At 35.6% G+C, this 19,250-nt stretch overlaps 2 protein-coding genes across 2 annotated transcripts; one reads left to right on the top strand and one right to left on the bottom strand.

Annotated features, from left to right (window-relative positions):
• Window positions 1–4,758: 4,758 nt before the first annotated feature.
• Window positions 4,759–6,315, top strand: LOC107486713 (UDP-glycosyltransferase 72B1). Its single transcript, XM_016107275.3, has one exon. It carries the CDS (start codon window positions 4,797–4,799, stop codon window positions 6,204–6,206), a length of 1,410 nt encoding a protein of 469 aa, XP_015962761.1. The 5' UTR covers window positions 4,759–4,796; the 3' UTR covers window positions 6,207–6,315.
• A 10,149-nt stretch (window positions 6,316–16,464) lies between these two features.
• LOC107486709 (protein FAR1-RELATED SEQUENCE 7-like) lies at window positions 16,465–19,039 on the bottom strand. The gene is made up of 4 exons (XM_021141706.2): window positions 18,941–19,039; window positions 18,160–18,812; window positions 16,607–18,059; window positions 16,465–16,515 (listed from the first exon to the last, which is right to left on the bottom strand). The coding sequence occupies exons 1-4, from the start codon at window positions 19,037–19,039 to the stop codon at window positions 16,465–16,467; spliced, it is 2,256 nt and encodes a 751-aa protein (XP_020997365.2).
• Window positions 19,040–19,250: the final 211 nt, after the last annotated feature.

The raw sequence follows: 19,250 nt of genomic DNA on the forward strand, positions 1-19,250 counted from the left end.
GGATAGAGTAAAATTAAAAATTTTAAAATATAAATAAAATTAAAATTAAAATATTTTTTAATTTATAAATAAAATAAAATAAAATTTTAAAAAATTATCAACTTGTAAAAAAAGTTAAAATAGAATCTAAACCCTACCATACTTTACATGTTGCAATACTACGTCAAACAAATACTTTGGCAATATAATAACCTCAATATGAAAATAAGAAAGACGTGCGATCTTATGCTCCCACATAAAAACGACCGACACTCAGTGTCCCTCCTAATTAAATTTAAATGAAAATTTAAGTGAAGTCGATTTTACATAAAATTAATATTTAAGAGCATAAAAATTTAGTTAAATTAATCAAATTATTTAACAATTTTTAAGTATCAATTTTGCGTAAAATTAACTGCACTTAAATTTCCACCTTAAATCTAATGTAAGTTTTAGGTTGAACATCATGTGTTGTTCTTTTCAATGTAAAATTTAGGACAGTTTTGTTAAGTCTGTAGGTTAAATGAGTTGATCTGTTTAAATATGTTTTATTTGTGGGTTAGAATTTTTTAGTCTAAATCGTTTATGGTCAACCAGATGAGCTATATATATATATTTAGTTGATGGGTTGGATCGGAAAAAATATTAACTAAAAGTACTACTTTTTAAAAAAAATAAACAGACCATCCGTTTAGCCCGCGGACTAGCCCGTTTAACCCGTTATTTTTTATGGGTTAATCGGGCTCAGCCCATTTAATCCAAAATTTAAACGGACTTAATTTAAAAAAAAAAATCCATCCATTTAAATGGATAAACAGATTAACCCGATGAATTTAGCCCATTTTAACGGTCTAGTAAAATTAAAAGTTGAAAGTCATCAATTAATAATTTAATTAAATATATTAAATTATCTAATAATTTTTAATTAAACAAATTCACATAAATATATTTACAACACATTGACTTTTTACCAATTTTTATATTTATAAACAAAATTTATTTCAAAAAAAGAAACTTAAAATAATATATACTGTATTAGGAAGTTTTATACACGAGAAACCTGCTTGTGGGATTTGATTTAAATGTAGCATAAATTAACTCCAACATTATAACTTTGTCTCGATAATATTATTTTTATTTTATTTTTAAATTTACATGTAATTATGTCACATAAAAAATAACTGTATGTAGATTGGCTCATTTTTTTATATTGAAAACTAATGTGTGTTATGCTTCGTTATGGATATGAGAGTGCAATACATGTATGTGGGGCAGTTTTATTTCAAGTTTAAAAAAGAGAAATCGGACTGTCCAATTTTTTTGTTATGAAATTTTGGGGTCACAAATCGGTTCAATTTGTGTGGAAAAAATTTTGAATTTTAGACATTGTAATCAGACCGCTCGATTTCAGTAGAATTAAATATTTTTTATTTCGCGAAATGCAAATCGATCCGTCTGATTTTAGTATAATATAAAATATTTCAACGGACAAATAGAAATCGGGTGGTATGATTCTTTATGTTTATAAGTGTATATATATATGTGTGTATGCGTGTGCGCGCGCGCGCCATTTGAGTTTCTAAATCTCTTCTTCTCTTTTAAGCTGTTCTTCTTCTTCCTTGAGGTGTGTCTCTATTATTTCAGTTGAGTGTTAAAAAACTTATAGTGGAGTTTATAGTAATTTGAGTGAGAAATATGGATGATAGAATCATGTTAAGAATATATTACTTTGGTCAGATTTTGTTACAAGCATCTGAAGGAGTGAAATTTGTCTATGAAAATTTATTAAATATTGTTATTCCATTCATAATCTCATTTGAGGAACTAAAATGTGTGATTTGTGAGAAGATAGATTTTGAGGTGTCAAGAAAAATATCATGCATTTTATACATGTATTCTATACTGGTATTTGGTGGATTCGTTCAATTTCAAACCAAATATATAACTGATGAAGCGAGCATGCAAGAGATATTTTCAGTGTATATGAAAAGTCGCGCTTTGATGTTGTTCATTGAGTTGTATATTGAGTTTGAGCAATCTGAGGCCGACCGAAATATCGAACGGGAAGATTACAATAGTGACAGTGAAGAAGAGTTTGAAAGCAATTACGAAGTTGTTGGTCTAGAGGGAAACGAAGTTCAAGGTGACGGCACTGTGGAGGCAAATATGACAGACGTAGCAAATGCATTGGCAAACGACCATCCATTTGAGGAACCATCTTTCATGCGAGCGTTGGATTTGGATGCCATGCATACTCCGAAATTTTCTGAATATATGAATGCAGGTACGTGATGTAAAATTAAGATAATTACTTGATGTAAAATTTATTTCTATTAATATAATTGTAGTGAGTAATGATTTTTTATATTAATATTAAACTATAAATTAATATGGTAGATATCGATTTGACATATGAAAATTTATTTATGTTAGTATGAAATATTTGGTACGATTGATTTACAAGTTATAGATAGATTTGACTTTTAATTTTAGTTATTAAATATTTGTTTATAAAATTTTTAAGGTACGACTATTTTTGTGGCAGAAATTTCTATTGTCGCAGATGGTGAATTTGCCGTGGGAATGGAATTCAGTTACAGGGAAGCTGTTATTATGGCGATGAAAGATTATACTATTCGAAACGGTGTAGACTACAGAGTGTATGAGTCGGAGCCACTGACTTTTTATGTCAAGTGTACGCAGTATGGATCAGGTTGTGATTGGCTTATCAGGGTTAGCATGATCAGCAGAAAGTACTGTTGGGTTATAAGGAGGTATAATGGTAGTCACACTTGCACCAAAGCAACCATTTCTCAGGATCATTCGAAGCTGGATTCGAACACTATTGCAGAATCGATAAAGCCGTAGGTTGAGGCTGACCCCTCGATAAAGGTAAAATCAGTTATTGCGAAAGTACAGTCAAAGTTCAATTACACCACCAGCTATCGAAAAGCATGGTTGGCTAAGAAAAAGTCAGTGGGACTCTAAAATGGTGCAACCACTCAGCCTCTAAGACTTCTTGACTACTCATAGTCACTCTTGTCACCGGCATACCGTTTGTCGGAAGACCGAGAATCAAAGTCACATCTTCTAATGTCACAACATACTCACCAACTGAAAGGTGAAAAATGTGTGTATCGAGATACCACCTCTCTACAAGAGCATTTATTAGTGATTTATGGCGCTGAACTATTCCAATTTGAGAAACATAATAAAAATTAGTAAAACGTAAATGCTCCTCCACAACATGATTGTATCTATCCGGAGACAATAGATGATTACATGTTAAATTTCGTAAACTCTACAAAAACATCACAAATTATTAGTAAATTACTAAATTAATAGTAAACCCTAATTCAATACTAAAAGTTTATAATTCTCTAATAATAATAACTAATTTATTCGACTAATGCTAATTTAGTAACTAACATACATGCCCATATATAGAAACAGCTAACTTACTAATTATTTAACTATCATTATTAAAAACATTTTGATCGAACTAATCCCTAATAATAGTAGCTAATTAATTTATTATAATAATGCTAATTCAAATATTTACATCAAGAATATTAATAAATATTAATAATACTAATTATTTAATCTAACTCCAACATACTGTTGCATAAATATTTGAATAAAATTTTTGTTACATAATTATTTATTTATATATTTATAGTTGAACGGATAATAATAATTTCTAGATCACCAATAATTATAATTACTAACTAACTATTAATAACAACTAATAATTAAATAAATCCAATTCTTATTTAACTAATGATATTTCACTTATTAAATCATCAACTACAATAATATATTTATATCAATTTAAATATCTAACAATAAATAACTAATTATTACCGTAATAAAATATATCAATAATATATATCATATATTACACAAAATCTAATTCTTAACCATAATTCCCAAAATTATTACAAATAATTAGACTAAACGTAACTAAACATATAATCTCCAAAATTATTACAAGATCTAAACATATATTTTTTACTAACTAATCATATTAATCTAATTAAACATTATTATTCATTACAACTAACTAAATCTAAATATTTATATTTTTAACTAATCTTTAAATATACATTCCTGAACTTCTAATAATAATAAATCTGCAATAATAATAACATAAATTTTAAAATAAAAAATTAAAAAATTAACTTACATAATTAAAATGATAGAAATAATTGATAATATGTAATTCATATGACGATCAACATCTTTATATTTTCTTTTTTTTGTAATGTAATATATTTTTTTCCAGTAGAAGAAGCAAAAATTTATGATAAGAAAGACGAAGAAAAAGAGAGAAAATGGTGAAAATTGAGTTGCAGGAAAGGAAAGTGACTTCTAAAGGAGAGTGGGGATTGAAGGGGAGATAGGCATGGAGGGACACCGCTGCTAGGAAGCTGCATGCGCGACATTTGGCTTGCAATACATAAATTGGATGGTTGGATTTGTGTTTCTCTAATCGGACCGTTCAATTACCTACCTTGAATTTAGACCGTCCGATTTAAATTCTGTTGACACCACACTCATATATTGCACTCATGTACTCTATATTGACGTTCTACACCATTTCTAACTCCATAACAAAAATAAAAAGCGACCTAGGATCATTTCACCTTATAATCCAATGGATCCCACATGTTATTATTGTATCAAGACAACAATTATTGATCCAATGACGCTAACTTACGTTGAACTGGGGACATCATTGGTTCTTCTTAGAAACTATTTAAGCAAATAAATAAAGAAAGAAATAATAACCTCCACCCAACTTAGAATTATAGAAGATGCAAGAACAAGAAGCATCTTGTGTAGTGGCTATGATGCCAAGTCCTGGCATGGGACACCTCATCCCAATGCTAGAATTCGCCAAGAGACTCATCCGCCATAATAATCTAACTGTCACCATCATCATCCCCTCCAGCGACCCTCCCTCCACCGCACAAACCACCGTCCTCCGCTCCCTCCCCACTGCCATCTCACACACCTTCCTCCCCTCAGTCTCCCTCTCTGACCTCCCTTCAATCACCAACCCAGAGCTTGGTGTCGCTCTCACCGTCCTCCGCTCCCTCCCTTCCTTCCGCCGCACCCTCCTCTCCCTCTCCTCCACCCACCACCGTCTTGCCGCCTTCATCATCGACTCCTTTGGCTTAGATGCCATTGATATCGCCTCCGAGCTTCACATCCCTTCTTACATTTTCTTCACCTCATCCGCGATGGCTTTGTCCTTACTTTTACACCTTCCCTACTTGGACCAAACGGTCCAGGGCAACTTAAAGGATCTCACTGAACCAGTTCAGATTCCCGGATGCGTACCAGTTCATGGAAAAGATTTGTTAGTGCCGATTCAGGAGAGAAATAATGAAGCCTACAATTACATTCTTCACCTATCGAACCGGTTCAAGATGACCCAAGGAATCATCAGTAACAGCTTTCCAGAACTTGAACCGAAAACCTTTAAGGAACTGCAAAAGGGTGAACCGGACATGATTCCGGTTTACTCAGTTGGACCGATGGTGAACGTAGACCAAACTAATGGGACTGCCGACAAATATTTAACATGGTTGGATGATCAGCCACGTGGCAGTGTTTTATTTGTATGTCTTGGTAGCTGGGAAACCATATCTAGTGCTCAAACTCATGAGCTTGCTATTGGACTAGAGAATAGTAAGCAAAGATTTTTGTGGGTTGTCAAACGTCCTGACAACTTAGCAAATAGTACCTTTTTCAATGATATTAATGCGCAAGACAACCATCTTGATTTCTTGCCCGAAGGATTTGTAGAGAGGACTAGAGGAATGGGCCTTGTAGTGCCATTTTGGGCTCCACAGGCCCAAATATTGGCCCATAAATCTATTGGGGGATTCTTGACTCACTGTGGTTGGAATTCTATACTCGAGAGTATAGTTAATGGAGTACCGATGATCGCATTGCCACTTTGTGCGGAGCAAAAGATGAATGCGGTTTTGATTACTGAAGATTTCAAGGTGGCAACAAGACCAAAAATCGGTGAGAATGGGTTGGTGGAAAATGAAGAAATAACTAGGGTTGTGGAGAAGTTGATGGAAGGTGAGGAAGGGAAGAAGCTTAGTTACCGAGTGAAAGAACTCAAGGATGCAGCTTCCAAAGCCCTAGGAGAAAATGGATCCTCAACAAAGCAACTTTCTGAGCTGGTTTTTATGTGGAAAACTCCATAGATATCACATTATTATATTTCTTGATGTTGATTTAATAATTTCTCCCTTTTTTTTTTCTCTTTGTACAATTAATTTATTTCAAGTCTATATATCGCCAACTTTGGTACTATCTTTTTTTGGATTTAAGCACCCCCGCTCCATGATTAAAGGTTGGCAAACGGGACAAAATCTGTTGGATTAGCTTGCGTAACTCATTAAAAAAAATGAGAAAAGTTAAAAATTTGAGACTATTATAATAAAAAAAAGTAAATTATCATTTTTACCCATAAAAGTTGAATATGTTGACATATCTATCCATAAAAGATAAAAATTACCATTTGTACTCATAAAAATTGATTTTCGCAAGCAAAATTATCAAAACCCTAAATAATTACATAAAATCTACAAACTACCCCCTTCTCTTCTCTCACGCACGCACCCACCCTCACTCACTATCTGCAGCACCTTCTCCTTTCCACACTCTCTCTCTTTTCTTTTCCTATTGATGTCTCTCTCTTATCTGTCGTTTTTCTCTCTCCTCTGTGCATTAATGGTGATTCCTCCTTTTGCCGTTGCGAGCTCCATCTTCTCCTCCCCTCCTCCTCCTCCTCCTCTTCTTCTTCTTCTTCTTCTTCGGGAGGTTTTTGGCTTCAAGAAGTAGCAATTTTGAGTCTCTATTTTCTGCAACCACAACTTCTTCAATGTTGAGTTCCTTCATTTTTCAAATGTCATATCTTCGTCTTCTCCTTCTCTCGGTGTCGCTGCTCTCTTCTCCTAGCGATGCATTTTCGTCATCTCCTCCCAGCGTCACCAAAATCGAATTAATGTTCTGTGTTATTTGTAACGAAAATAGTGATCTTGAATATGAGAAATTGACAAATTTTTGTGAAGGTTCTAAGAAATTAGGGTTTTATTTTGAATCTATGCATGTTCTATTCTTCAATTTGATCTGAGTTTGTTCTATTTTGTGATTTTGAAGAGGATAGTAGTTGGGTTATGTTGATGTTCAAGAAGTGAGAGAAGAAAAGTGAGTGAGTGAGAGAGAGAGAGTAGGAAGGGAGATAATGCTACGACAGTGGTGGTTTAGGTGCTGCAGATAGTGAGTGAGGGTCGGTGCGTACTTGAGAGAAGAGAAGGGGGTAGTTTGGGGATTTTATGTAATTATTTAGAGTTTGGGTAATTTTGCCTGCGAAAATTAATTTTTATGGGTACAAATGGTAATTTTTATCTTCTATGGGTAGATATGTCAGCGTTTTCAACTTTTATGGGTAGAAATGGTAGTTTACTCTAAAAAAACTCGCATAACCAGCCCTTCCTAATAATTTACGAGTTTTGGCGGGGCGAGAACAGGTTTATCCGATAAACTTTTAGCTTTAAATAAATAATTGAATTTAAAACGTTATTTTTGTGCTTATATTTAAAATATTTATTAGTTTTACTTTAAGTTATAATATTAAGTATGTTTAATTGATTAAAGATTTGAATAATGTTTAATATATTTTGGATAATGTTTTGCTTTGAATAATATTAATTTTATTCTTTTGTTTTAGAAAACTTGTTTAATGATGATGTTTAATTTTTGAGCATGCAGATGATTCACTTGACAAAACCTACTTTAAATCAGTTAGCTCCAAAATATTTTCACATGCGTTCACTACCCAGTAGAATGCCTTGATTCATACTGAGGCTATGCATGCATAATGGGCAATGGCAAAGGCCTCGTTTGAGGTTTGACTTATTAAAAGAAAGACAGTTCTTTTTTTTTAGGCTTGAATATTCTAATTTTATCATCGTCAATAATTCGCAAGATGAAAATGGGATGGTACTTCATACATAGTAAAAAAATCTGGGTTCTTTTTAACATTATTGATCACAAGGTTTAGTAAGGGGTTGTATCAGATTGAGACTTCATATTATTTTAAAGACTTCAATAAATTGAATAATATGAACAATTCAGTGAATAAAAAAAAAATTAGATGCCTTTCAAAATTTAATGATTGTGTATGGATTTCAATCGATTGAATTTTGGAAAAACTATAAATTTGATCGATTGTTTTGTGCATCCAATCGATTGATTATTTAACAAACATGTGATTTCACAAACCTAGACGGATGTAACGGATTAATGATTAAATTCTAATTGATTAATATTGTCAAAATATTTATTACGATTAATAATGGAAGATTTAATTCGTTATTATTTTTATTTTTGATTATCAATAAACATAATAGATGAATGAAAAAATAATAATTTATAAAATGAAAAATAAATTTTATAATTAAATAATATATAAAAGATTAATTTGTAATTAAAATTAAATAAAAACTATTTAACGGTTATTAAAAAACTTAAAAAACATGTTTTGTTATGAGACTATTTAATGATCCAAACATTCTGAACCATCGAATCCGGTGTCCTCTTTACTCTTCGAAAGAAATTGGTAAAAAATGAAATTAAATGACAATTTAGTTTTGATTAAAGAGTTTAATTTTTATGCATTTACAATATATATACAATTGTGTAACTATATCATTCTTTTGGATAACTATTGACGTAGTTAATATAGAAGAATTATTTTTACTAGTGTGATATTATGTAATTAAATGCAGTATATATAAAATTATTTTACTCTCACAGTACATTAAAATTAAATCCTTAATTAAAATAATAAAATTCACGTACAATAAAATTATAAATTTAATAATAATGAATTTTTTTTCTCAATTTACTAATTTACTAATGGAAGGTTATCAGGTGTACTACCGTACGAATCTGGAACTTTTCAATTCCAATAAATTGATCCGTCTAAATTTAATATAGATAAAGGTGATGGCGTTGATGCAGTGTAAAAAATGCATTGTGAAAAAGCAGCAAAAGAGGTTCACGATACTCTTGGAAACTGGTAGTATTGTTGTGCATAGTTCAAAAGGCTGAACGCCAGCTTTGTGGTCAAAGCTATGACAAGTCAGCCAAATTGAAGTGATTGCTTTAGTTGGAATTAGAAAACTGAGCCGAGCTGACATTCACTTGAGCTATGGGCTCAATAAGATGGACTTAGCATAGGGAGTTTTTTGTTTTTTTTTTTTATGGGAATGTTACAATGGAGTAGTTTTTGTTGGGATAAAAAAACATAGTGGCATGGAAAAAAATGTTGCCAGTAAAAATTAGATAAAAATATTTGTGAGTACAAATGTTTGGGAATTGTTCAAATCCTACTTTTTCTCTGGTGTGATCCCATTGTCGCGCTCCCAAGGAAACACTGCCGCCATTAGTGGTGGTGGGTTGTCCACAATTGTAGAAACAGACCATGACCGACTTGAAACCGCCACGGCGTTCGTCTCGGAAGGCTTCGCTTCAAGCAACGTTAATGTGTTCCTTCTTCCCCCTCCGTGCCGCCTCCTCTGTCTAGGTTGTAGCGTCGTTGGCACCGCGTGAGAGATCAGATGTGGTGGTTTTGGTGGTGGTTGCGGTACCCTTTCCTCTGTCGGTGCTGAATCCGCGAACTTCACCCTCTACATCGCGACCACGCCGCTTCGAGTCCCATTACCGTTGCCCAAAATTGGTGTCCTCCACTGCTCTTACATCCACCTCGACACTGTCAATCCAAATCGCGGTAGGTAATTCCAAATATGCCTCTGAATCTTCTACTTGGTGAATAGCTTGTGTTGTCTTGTTCCGAATTGCAAAACCCTGTATTGTTGATTGAAATACTGGATTGATTGGAATTTTGGCTTGTTCTGTATTTGCCGTAAAAAGTGGAGCTGACGGATAAATCTGAATTTTCGGGTTTGAGATTTGAATTTCTGCTTGAGCTACACTTTCTGTTGAATCCTATTGTTATTGTTAAGGTAGGAATTTGTAAATGAAATTTGATGAGTCTCCTTCTTCTCCTTTGATGTGAACTTTTGCTGTGATTTCTGAATACCTTGTTAATTTTGAAGTTTTTGCTGTTGTAGACACTAATTCTGCAATTTTATATTCTGAATATGAATTCCAAAATCGGAGATTTGTGACTATTGAATTCTCTGCAGCTAGCTTTGTTGCATTTTTGCTGAGTAGTGAAGTGAGAATTCATGTTTGAAAAAAAATTGTTTAAAAACATGTTACTGTAACAATTTGTCGTAATCAAAGGTGACTAGTTCTTATTCGGATGTTGACTGTGATAGCAAAAAAACTTACATTGTGGATTGAAATTTAAAGTTTTGTAAATTTCGTTGAGTGCTATTGTAGCTAGAATTATGGAATTAGATGTAAATTTCCATAATTAACGATTTTGGAAATGGTAGATTTTATGGGTGAGTATTTTTCTAAACATATGACTTTTCTTCCACATCCATACCTTGTGCGTCCCCTTCAATAATTATTAAGACACTGGTGAGAATGCAGCCAAAATTTGATGAAAAGATTTAATGAATAAGGCGTTAGGACACCAGGTTCAGTTGCTAACATCATTGACAATTGGTACAGTGTTTACGAGTCTCTTACAACAATCAGTACGAAGAGAAAAATGGAAATAGAATGGATTGGCAATGAACCACTTATGACAGGGAATCATGACTTGTAGAAGAACCCGAACCCCACCAGTAATGCTACCTACGCAATAGGATCTTTGTGCAGGGGATGTTTTGCTTATTGTGAGGATTTAGCTCTTCTGCCGGAATTATAAAGGGCATTGCGTAACGCATCCTTGTAACGTTCGACTTCCTCTAATCTGGTCTGGGTAGCTTCCAACTGACGAGCCAGATCAAGGTATCTTTCTTTCCACCGAAGTGCAAGATCAAAGTTGTAATCGTATACGTAACCATCCACAGCCCGGCATAGGTGGCAGATGCAGAGGCGAGCACAGTCTTCCTTGCTAACTGCGGCATCGTATGCGAATCGGCCTTCAGAAACAATTGCCTCGGAGCTCCCAAGAGGGACGACCGCGACTAGATGACGGTGAAGTAGGCGACCATGTTGTGTGGTATCCGTCATGGAGCGATAGATGGGTTCCATTATGTTTACTCTGGTGCAGGCCTTCTTCAGAATCTTTGTCATGCTGACGGAGATAACTTCCCAGCGCTGTGGCTTAGGTGGAACAAGATGGTGGGCTGCACGTAAGCAGAAATGAGCGGACAGAAAATAGTGATGAGTTATGTTGCTGTAGACGAAATTTGATGGATGAGTGATAGCATACTTACGGGGTTGGTTATCGTTATTCCGGTGCAGTAGCTGCAGGAATCGAGTGCGTAATGCATGGATAGCTAGTCGCTCCTTAGCCCGTACTGACGGTGGCTGCATTGGTGCCCGAACTTTTCTACTCAGTACCAGTCTTCTTCCGTTGTGTGGGTCACCACCACCAACGGAAGCATGATATGCCTCCTCGGCCTCCTCCCGTGTGCTGTAAGGCAGCCAGCGAGTATCATCAAAGTCTTGTATTTGAAGGCCAACGTTGTCCATGGAAGTGTAGACCCCAGGAACCCATCCCACGAAAACACAATAATGAGTGTGAACTGGAGTTGCCTGCATGATATTATGTTTTCAAGTGTTATTAGATATAGTTCAAGGTGGATAGAATGGAAGGAATGAGATTATATATAGGCTTTAAGGTTTTTTCAGTTGTGGGATTGTAAGGGAGTGGGAATGTAAGGGAGGAATCTTAGTATGAGAGGTAAAGGTCGCAGTTGTCATCAAGTGAGCTGTGACGGAATTATAAAAGGGAATCGGATTCTGTAGAAGGCGGTGGACCCAACCATTATGAGTGATGTGAGTTTGCTTGAAGGACCAGCTAGGGGGATGGGATGGGTGGTTGGGAGCTAATGAAATTATGTAAACTTGCAATTGAATGGGTGACGGGTGTGTGGAAGCAAATAGAAACACGTCAACTTTGAATTATGGAATGAAATAATGAAGTAGATTGGAATTTTTAACCTTTTTATTTTTCGGTATCTTTTAGCCATGCCAAATACAAATGTAGATAAATATTTAATTAGGATTCGAATGTTTTACTGTACATAATCGGGGAGCTAAAGCAATACATAGCTTGCATGTTTACTTATCTATTACGCACGAACTAATACATTAAGAGTAATATATGTAGCGTGTTTTTAATATATTTATTATTTAATAAATGTCTAGAACAAATTATAATTACGAAATTAGTTAATTATATTTTATGATGTTACACTAATTAAACATGACTTGAAAATTATGCATAAATTTTGACCAAATAATATGTTTTTATGTTTCATACAGTTCTACATTTCAATATAAATAAGAAACCGAAAATAATGATTAGTTTTGGCAATAAAATCAAAGCTTAAACAATAAATTAGCAATCCAAGTTGGCTAAAAATTAAGATATTTAAAAAGGCTAAGATAAAGGGCAATGTATCCAAATGAATTGAAATGCAATTAAAATTACTTAATTACTGAAATTATGTTAATAAACATTTTTACAACGGATTTTACAAAAATAGAGGCAAATGGAATTAGTGAGAGGAAGTTGTGAATTATACATAGCTAAATTTCCCATATATAGCTTTAGAGGACAAATGTAAGGTGGTTGAGTGTCATTTTTCACCATAATGGGTGAATAAAGTTTTTTATTTTTACGATTTACAAAAATAATAACCAAATTAAACATTTAACCTTTTTTATTTAGTTGATTATTACGTTTTCTTCCTTGTTAATATAGAAAAAAATATTAATTTCTTTGCTAAGGAGCAATAAAATCATTTACAAGGATTACAACAATTTTTATTAGAATATAAGCGTTTATGTAAGGGATATTTTTTAATATTTTTTAAAACTCTAATTTATTATTAAATTTGTGTTTTGGGTTGTTTGGAGTATGTAAGCTCAGTTGTATTTCTATGTTTTGACATGTGCTTTTGTGTTTATGTAGTTTGCCAAATTTCTTATTAATCCATCTAATTTATACCCTAACGAAACATGCATGACACATATTTCATATTTATTGTTTATTCTCACCTACCATTTCATACATAATAAACATTGACACTACAAAATAATTATTCACCAACCATATCATACAGATAAAAAATCTTTTGACTTTATATAAATTTTGTTACCGTACGAATATACGTGACAGGAATCCTAAAGCAGCGTTTAAACAACATTATTGAGTTAAACATACAATTCCATTGTTCTCTCTTCGACACCGTATGATAGTTACACTTCAAGCATAAAATAATTGATCCAATGGGTTAACAGGTTACAAATATTTTCATAAACTAGATTGTACGCACGGCTAATCGATTACATGTTTCCACGTTCAGCTTATCAACACTGCCTCCATGATTGGGTCTATGGTTTCTTCAAAGCTGATGGCACCCCATACATGGTACTTTCCGTCTAACTTCGCTGACGAGGTCCTCAGCGGTGCTACTGTGGATCGGCTACAGGTTGGGTATACACTGCCCTGGATGCCAGAAACGAATAATCTCCACTATGTGAGATATGTCTCTTTGTAATAATTAAGTACTGAGGTCTAGTGTTGAAATCTGTAGACTCTTAATATCGTCTGCATTGTAGGTATTTGTTCCTATCTGGGAGCCAGCAGATGTGTGGTATCTGATGATGCTTGATGTCAAGGAATCAAGGTTGTATGCATTTGACGTCAACAAAACCCCTGAAAGCATTATTAGAAGAGAGGCCAACATGACTCGCATTGTGAGTATAGTTGTAACTGAAAACTATGTTATATATATAGACGTAGATTGGATCTGGCTTTAATATATTGTGATTCACATTTATTTGCGTTCTTGTTGAACGGTGCAAACATTGACATGGACAACATGCGTGATGACCCAATTTCAAAAAAATCGCGAATGTAGTGTCGCATGTTGGGGAAGTTGTTCATGTTGAATCGGAACCTGGTTAACTTTAGGCATGGGAACCCAAATCCTGCAACTTGGGGCAAGTTCCACTACCCAGCAAGTCTTCCGACTGATGTTGACGGGTATGTAGCTTATCCCATTACACACCAACTCACCCGGATAGTACTGATGTCGGATGCGTAAACTTTGCTTCCACATTTTTGTTTTGTTGCTAAATTTGATTTTAACCCGAGTTGTTGCGAATGGATTATTCCGTTGTCTCCGATTGGTTTCCTGGTTGCAGGGTGGACACTGCAGTTTAGTGTCTTTATTGGATCCTGCACGAAGGTGGATTCAGTCCGAGGATATTCAATCCATTGGTATGATGGTCATACTTTGCAGAATGTTTCCTTTCTGTTTTTGTACCAGGAAGGAGTTATTGTTGTTAGGAACGTAACAAAGTTTATGTTTCGACTCCATGCAGGTCGATACCGATACTGTTAGGATGAAAGCAGCGATCAAGATAATTCAGTCCATTGGGAACGAAGAAGGAGGATCTATAGATGTTCACTCGCAAATGAACTAGATGGACGTCATTTCCTTCAACTAATCAGAGCAGATATATGTTTTTTGTCAATTATGCTTTTCTCGGAAGAAGTCATGTTAAGTATTTGTGGCACTAAGTCTATGTGGGTCGTTTGAGCAGAAGATGATGACACTAACTTGTTGCTCCTTTTGGCAGTGGATTCAAGGGCCTTTTGCACCACCTTGTTATGTGTGTTGGGTAAGGTTTAGCACATGCTAGAACCTATATCCTGTGTTTATGTCAATAGTGTAGTGGAAATCAACTGATGTCTGTCTTATAATCTTTGTTAAGTTTTACGTAGGGGATCAACTGCTCGTGTAGCAACTAAAACAAGTCCAGTCATGCCTTGGGTGATTGGCCTTATTTTAGTTGTGTGACCGTGAATCCATGTGTAGGGTGTAGTTATGCGAAAAACTTATGAAGTGTTGCCTCCTTATATTGTCTTCTTATTCGCACAGGTAATTTAAATAGTTACTGACAATATGAAGATTTCCAACTGAGTTGGCGATATCATCCTTTCAAAATCGCGTGGTGACCTCATAAATTAATTTTCTAACTTCACGGTTTTAGGTGAAATTCTTACACTCGATTTCAGCTACGAAGGAGAAGTGAACCTCTCAACTTTCCTGCCGATTATATTTGTGCCTTGCCGCTTTTATCGAAAACGGAATGTAGCGGTTTACGTACATGTCTAACTTATTTTACATTTAAACAATATTCATTTATTCCAATTCTAATTAGAACGGTTGGAAAGATGAATAATGTAAATAACTGAACAAGTGATATCCAACATAAAGGAGTTTTAGGAGAATGAGAATTGAGTTAATAGCGAAGGTTGAGGTACTTGGATGGCCAATGATACAAATCCACGCAACACATAATTGTATAATGAAAAGATAAATGGTAGTAATCTATGAACTTTAAGTCTTTTATCGTCCTTCTAAATCTAGCTATTTCTAACTTTTTATAATTAGTAGGTTTTCTTTATGAAGTACATATTTGAACGTGTTAAAATGACTAAGATGTATCTGTATAAAAAACGTCTTTCTTTTCGTTTATAACATCCAAACTGGTTTCTAAAAATTGTTTTTAAATTGTATTTTGTTAGTCATCCAAAGTGGCAAAACTGAAATGAAATTAAGTACTATTTTAAATCTTTAATCTAAGTTGCGAATTTAAGATTTAAAATTCTAAAATTCAGGTTAGAAATTTTGAAGTGTAAACTTTATACACTTTTTATAAAGAAGATTTTAAAGCTGATGCTTATTAATGGTTTGCAACACTTGTGTAACTCAACCTAAGCTGCATGTGGCATCTTGTATGTACTCCTGCTAAATGTCAATTGTGATAAATTTGGACAAGGTAAATTTCAGGTTATAGTAATTGAGAAGTACAGTGACCCAATTATTCTATACCAGTCTCTTGTTTGTACATGGAAAATGTTTCTGAAATTTAATAATGGGTACTCTCATGTGCTTGTTGTACTCATGCGATGACTTGACTCTAAAATCACCTTTGGGGTTGCTCTCAGATCCAGGTGGATTGCTTTGAGAATCAAAACTTTTGATTGTAACGTAACACAAGTTGATTCTATATTATGAAATTGCACATACTTGCAAATGAAACACCCTGTTCTATGGGTCAAGCTAATGGTAATCACCATGGATACCTCATATCGAATTTAATAACCTCATTCATATTAAGAAGAAAAATCTTCAAATAAAATTAATTGACACTGTAGGTATCATCTCTTTAGAAACATTAAACATATTCAGTTCAGTTTTGACATTACTTTACCTGTTGCCAACACACATGTACCAATTCCTTGACAGCATCTTACTCTTACCATAAATCATTCTTTTACGTCCAAATTTAGCCAACTCTCCTTCGACGGTTGTTGCTTCCATTGCCAGCATATGACACCTGCAACATTTAAAAATCATGGCTTAACATCGACCGTCCCCTCTAAACAAATTGACATGCTTAAAAAAATATTTTGCTTATGCCATCTCACCGTTGGGTCTCTATTAGGCATATGCTGACTTGGCACGGTGTTCTGCTCTGTATATGAAGTTGTTACTCGTGGCCCATTGGGACAATGAGTACGTCTATGTCGCAAACAACGGCATGTGCTACACTTCCTCCGCTTGACAGCCCTTGATCCAAACGGTTCATTAGCTCGCCCGGTCCCCTTTGTGCGAACACCAATTGGATCTCTAACCCCCTGCGCCGCATGACCACTCCCTGCACCATCACCAGCATCTCCATTCATCATTTCTAGCCTCAGTGTGTCCTCCACCACTTTCTCTGTGTACACCTTGAAGTTCTCTTTACTCTGACAAGCAACCCGAGCGAACCTTTTGCAATGTTGCAAGAAAGCACCAACACGGTTACGATAAAGCGCTTCCATGTCGTTGACTTGATTAACCCCAGACATCTCAACCTTGGCTGCCTTCGACCATCGTTGCAGCACCAGGCTCTTCGGGAGGGACCCAATGTCTAATCGGACAAGCATTGCAAGTATTTGGACGCAAGGAATTCCGAAAGATTCCATCCTTAAGCAAGTGCATACAAAAGTGTCAGACATTCCATGGTGAGTCACGTTCCACCTCTTCTCTGGCCTCCTATATTTCTGAGTCACGTATGTGCATGTGCCTTCCGATTCTATGCACCCTAACACTGTAACACGCACACACCTCTTCAATGACTCCCGGTATCTTGCAAAAATCTCACGTGTGAAATTCATTGCACCTGACTTTTCCAACTCGGGAAACTCTGTTTGGATTACAGGAGTCCCATATGATGATCGAAACTCGAGCTCATCTTCGTTGTCTCTGAGGAATTCCACACACCGTTGGAAATTGGTTATGAATTCAAGAATCCCGTACCTGCTCTCCACAAACCGCCCAAGCTTCGCATGCAATGATTCGCATCGGGAAGTCGTCCTAATGCCAGCAAAGAACCTTCCACGTATGTAAGTTGTTGCCCAAAGCAATTTCTTCGAGTATAAATCCTTCACCCACTCATGATCCTTCACGCCACACTCACTCACCATCGCTTCCCACTGCAACTCAAACTCCTCCACCTCTATGTCTGCTAGCATGCAGTGCCTAAACAAGGATGTGAACCTCGGCATACATACATTGGAAGTAGCATTTTTCAGTAGGTGCCATGCGCAAAGCCTGTGATGAGCATCGGGAAAGACCTCCTGGATAGCTACTCGCATTGATCTATCCCCGTCAGTTATTATGGCCTTCGGAGCTCTGCCATCCATACATTCAAGAAACTTTCTTAGAACCCATACATACGAAGATTGTGTTTCACTTGATACCATTGCGGTTGCAAAAACACAAGTCTGGTTGTGATTGTTAACCCCAGAGAAAACAACAACTGAAAGATTGTATTCGTTTCGTCCATAGGTAGCATCAAAGGCAAGAACATCACCGAATAATCTGAAATCCTCCTGACTACGACCGTCACTCCAGAATAAGTCACACGTGTTGACCAACCCCTACCTCATACCTCTAATACATCTTCTCATCTCTCCTAGAAGCCACCTCCAAGAACCTTAGTGCTGCATTCACATCACCATTCTGCAAGGATCGTTGTCGCCTAACCTCGTTGTACATGTCTCGCTTGGTGAATGATACGCGGTTGAAACCCCCAGCTTGTGCTGCTATTGACTTGTATATTTTCGGGATTGAAATTCCCACTTGTCGCAGGCTATCCATGTGCGCTATGTCAACATCCGAAATCTTCCTGTGCGCAGGCAAGTACTCCACAAACTTTTGAGGCAAAAGATCATGGTTATGCTCATCTACAAAACGTGCCACAAACCACTTTCCCGTGCCAATCCTTGGCTTTATCCGCATCTCGGCAGGACACCCACAACGGGTGACAACCTTGTGCTCTCTTTTGCGATCCTGCTTTTCTAACCATTTCTTGTCCCGAAAACCTTCTCTATTGCACAAATACGTTATCTGCACAAATTCTCCTCTCTTGTTTTTTATCTTCTTACCTTGTCGAACAGCAAAACCCTTCACCCGGCTGTACTCTTCATATATACGAGCAGCTTCCTTAGGATTGTTAAACTCCATTCGCAAAAAATCATCAGCTGTTATTGTCACAACTTCAGCCGCCTCCATTCCATTCTCAATACTTTGCTGTCCTCCCCCTACTTCAACCTCATCATCTTCCATTCCCATGTCTTGTACTATTTCCTGAAAATACAATTAACTCATGTGTTGAGTCCACATTGCCAAACTTAATGAATAAACCTATTTGCCTATTCACATTGGGTTGCAGTATTGTAAAATACATCTTTTAACCAAACCTTGCTACCACATACCTCTTCGAAGGCAACGTCCCTCAGCCTTTCACTCACTCTCTCCAATACCGCCTCATCTGCAAATGCGCCTTCGATCCAGGACCCAAGCACCTCTTTCATTACGAATCACTTTCTCTGACATGCACACCACCTAATCTCAATGGATCAAACCAAGCAGGTCTTGAAATTTTTATTTTCAGACATATCTCATCAATTTCAATTTCAACAAGTAATTATTTCATGCAACCTGACTGAAACAAGAACAATTCACAACCATACACCTCAAACACTATCATTAAACCAGTAATTTCAATTTCACGCTCGTTCACAT

This window comes from Arachis duranensis, chromosome 4 (assembly GCF_000817695.3).
Source record: "Arachis duranensis cultivar V14167 chromosome 4, aradu.V14167.gnm2.J7QH, whole genome shotgun sequence".
NCBI classification, from domain to species: domain Eukaryota; kingdom Viridiplantae; phylum Streptophyta; class Magnoliopsida; order Fabales; family Fabaceae; genus Arachis; species Arachis duranensis.

What these genes read in the sequence shown, in the direction of transcription:
- LOC107486713 (XM_016107275.3), top strand. Translation starts at nt 4,797, where the DNA reads ATGCAAGAACAAGAAGCATCTTGTGTAGTGGCTATGATGCCAAGTCCT.
- LOC107486709 (XM_021141706.2), bottom strand. Translation starts at nt 19,039, where the DNA reads ATGAAAGAGGTGCTTGGGTCCTGGATCGAAGGCGCATTTGCAGATGAG. An exon ending in GGGACGTTGCCTTCGAAGAG is followed by an intron (nt 18,813 to 18,940) that starts GTATGTGGTAGC and finishes TTGTATTTTCAG; the next exon opens with GAAATAGTACAAGACATGGG. An exon ending in TGCCTAATAGAGACCCAACG is followed by an intron (nt 16,516 to 16,606) that starts GTGAGATGGCAT and finishes TAAATGTTGCAG; the next exon opens with GTGTCATATGCTGGCAATGG.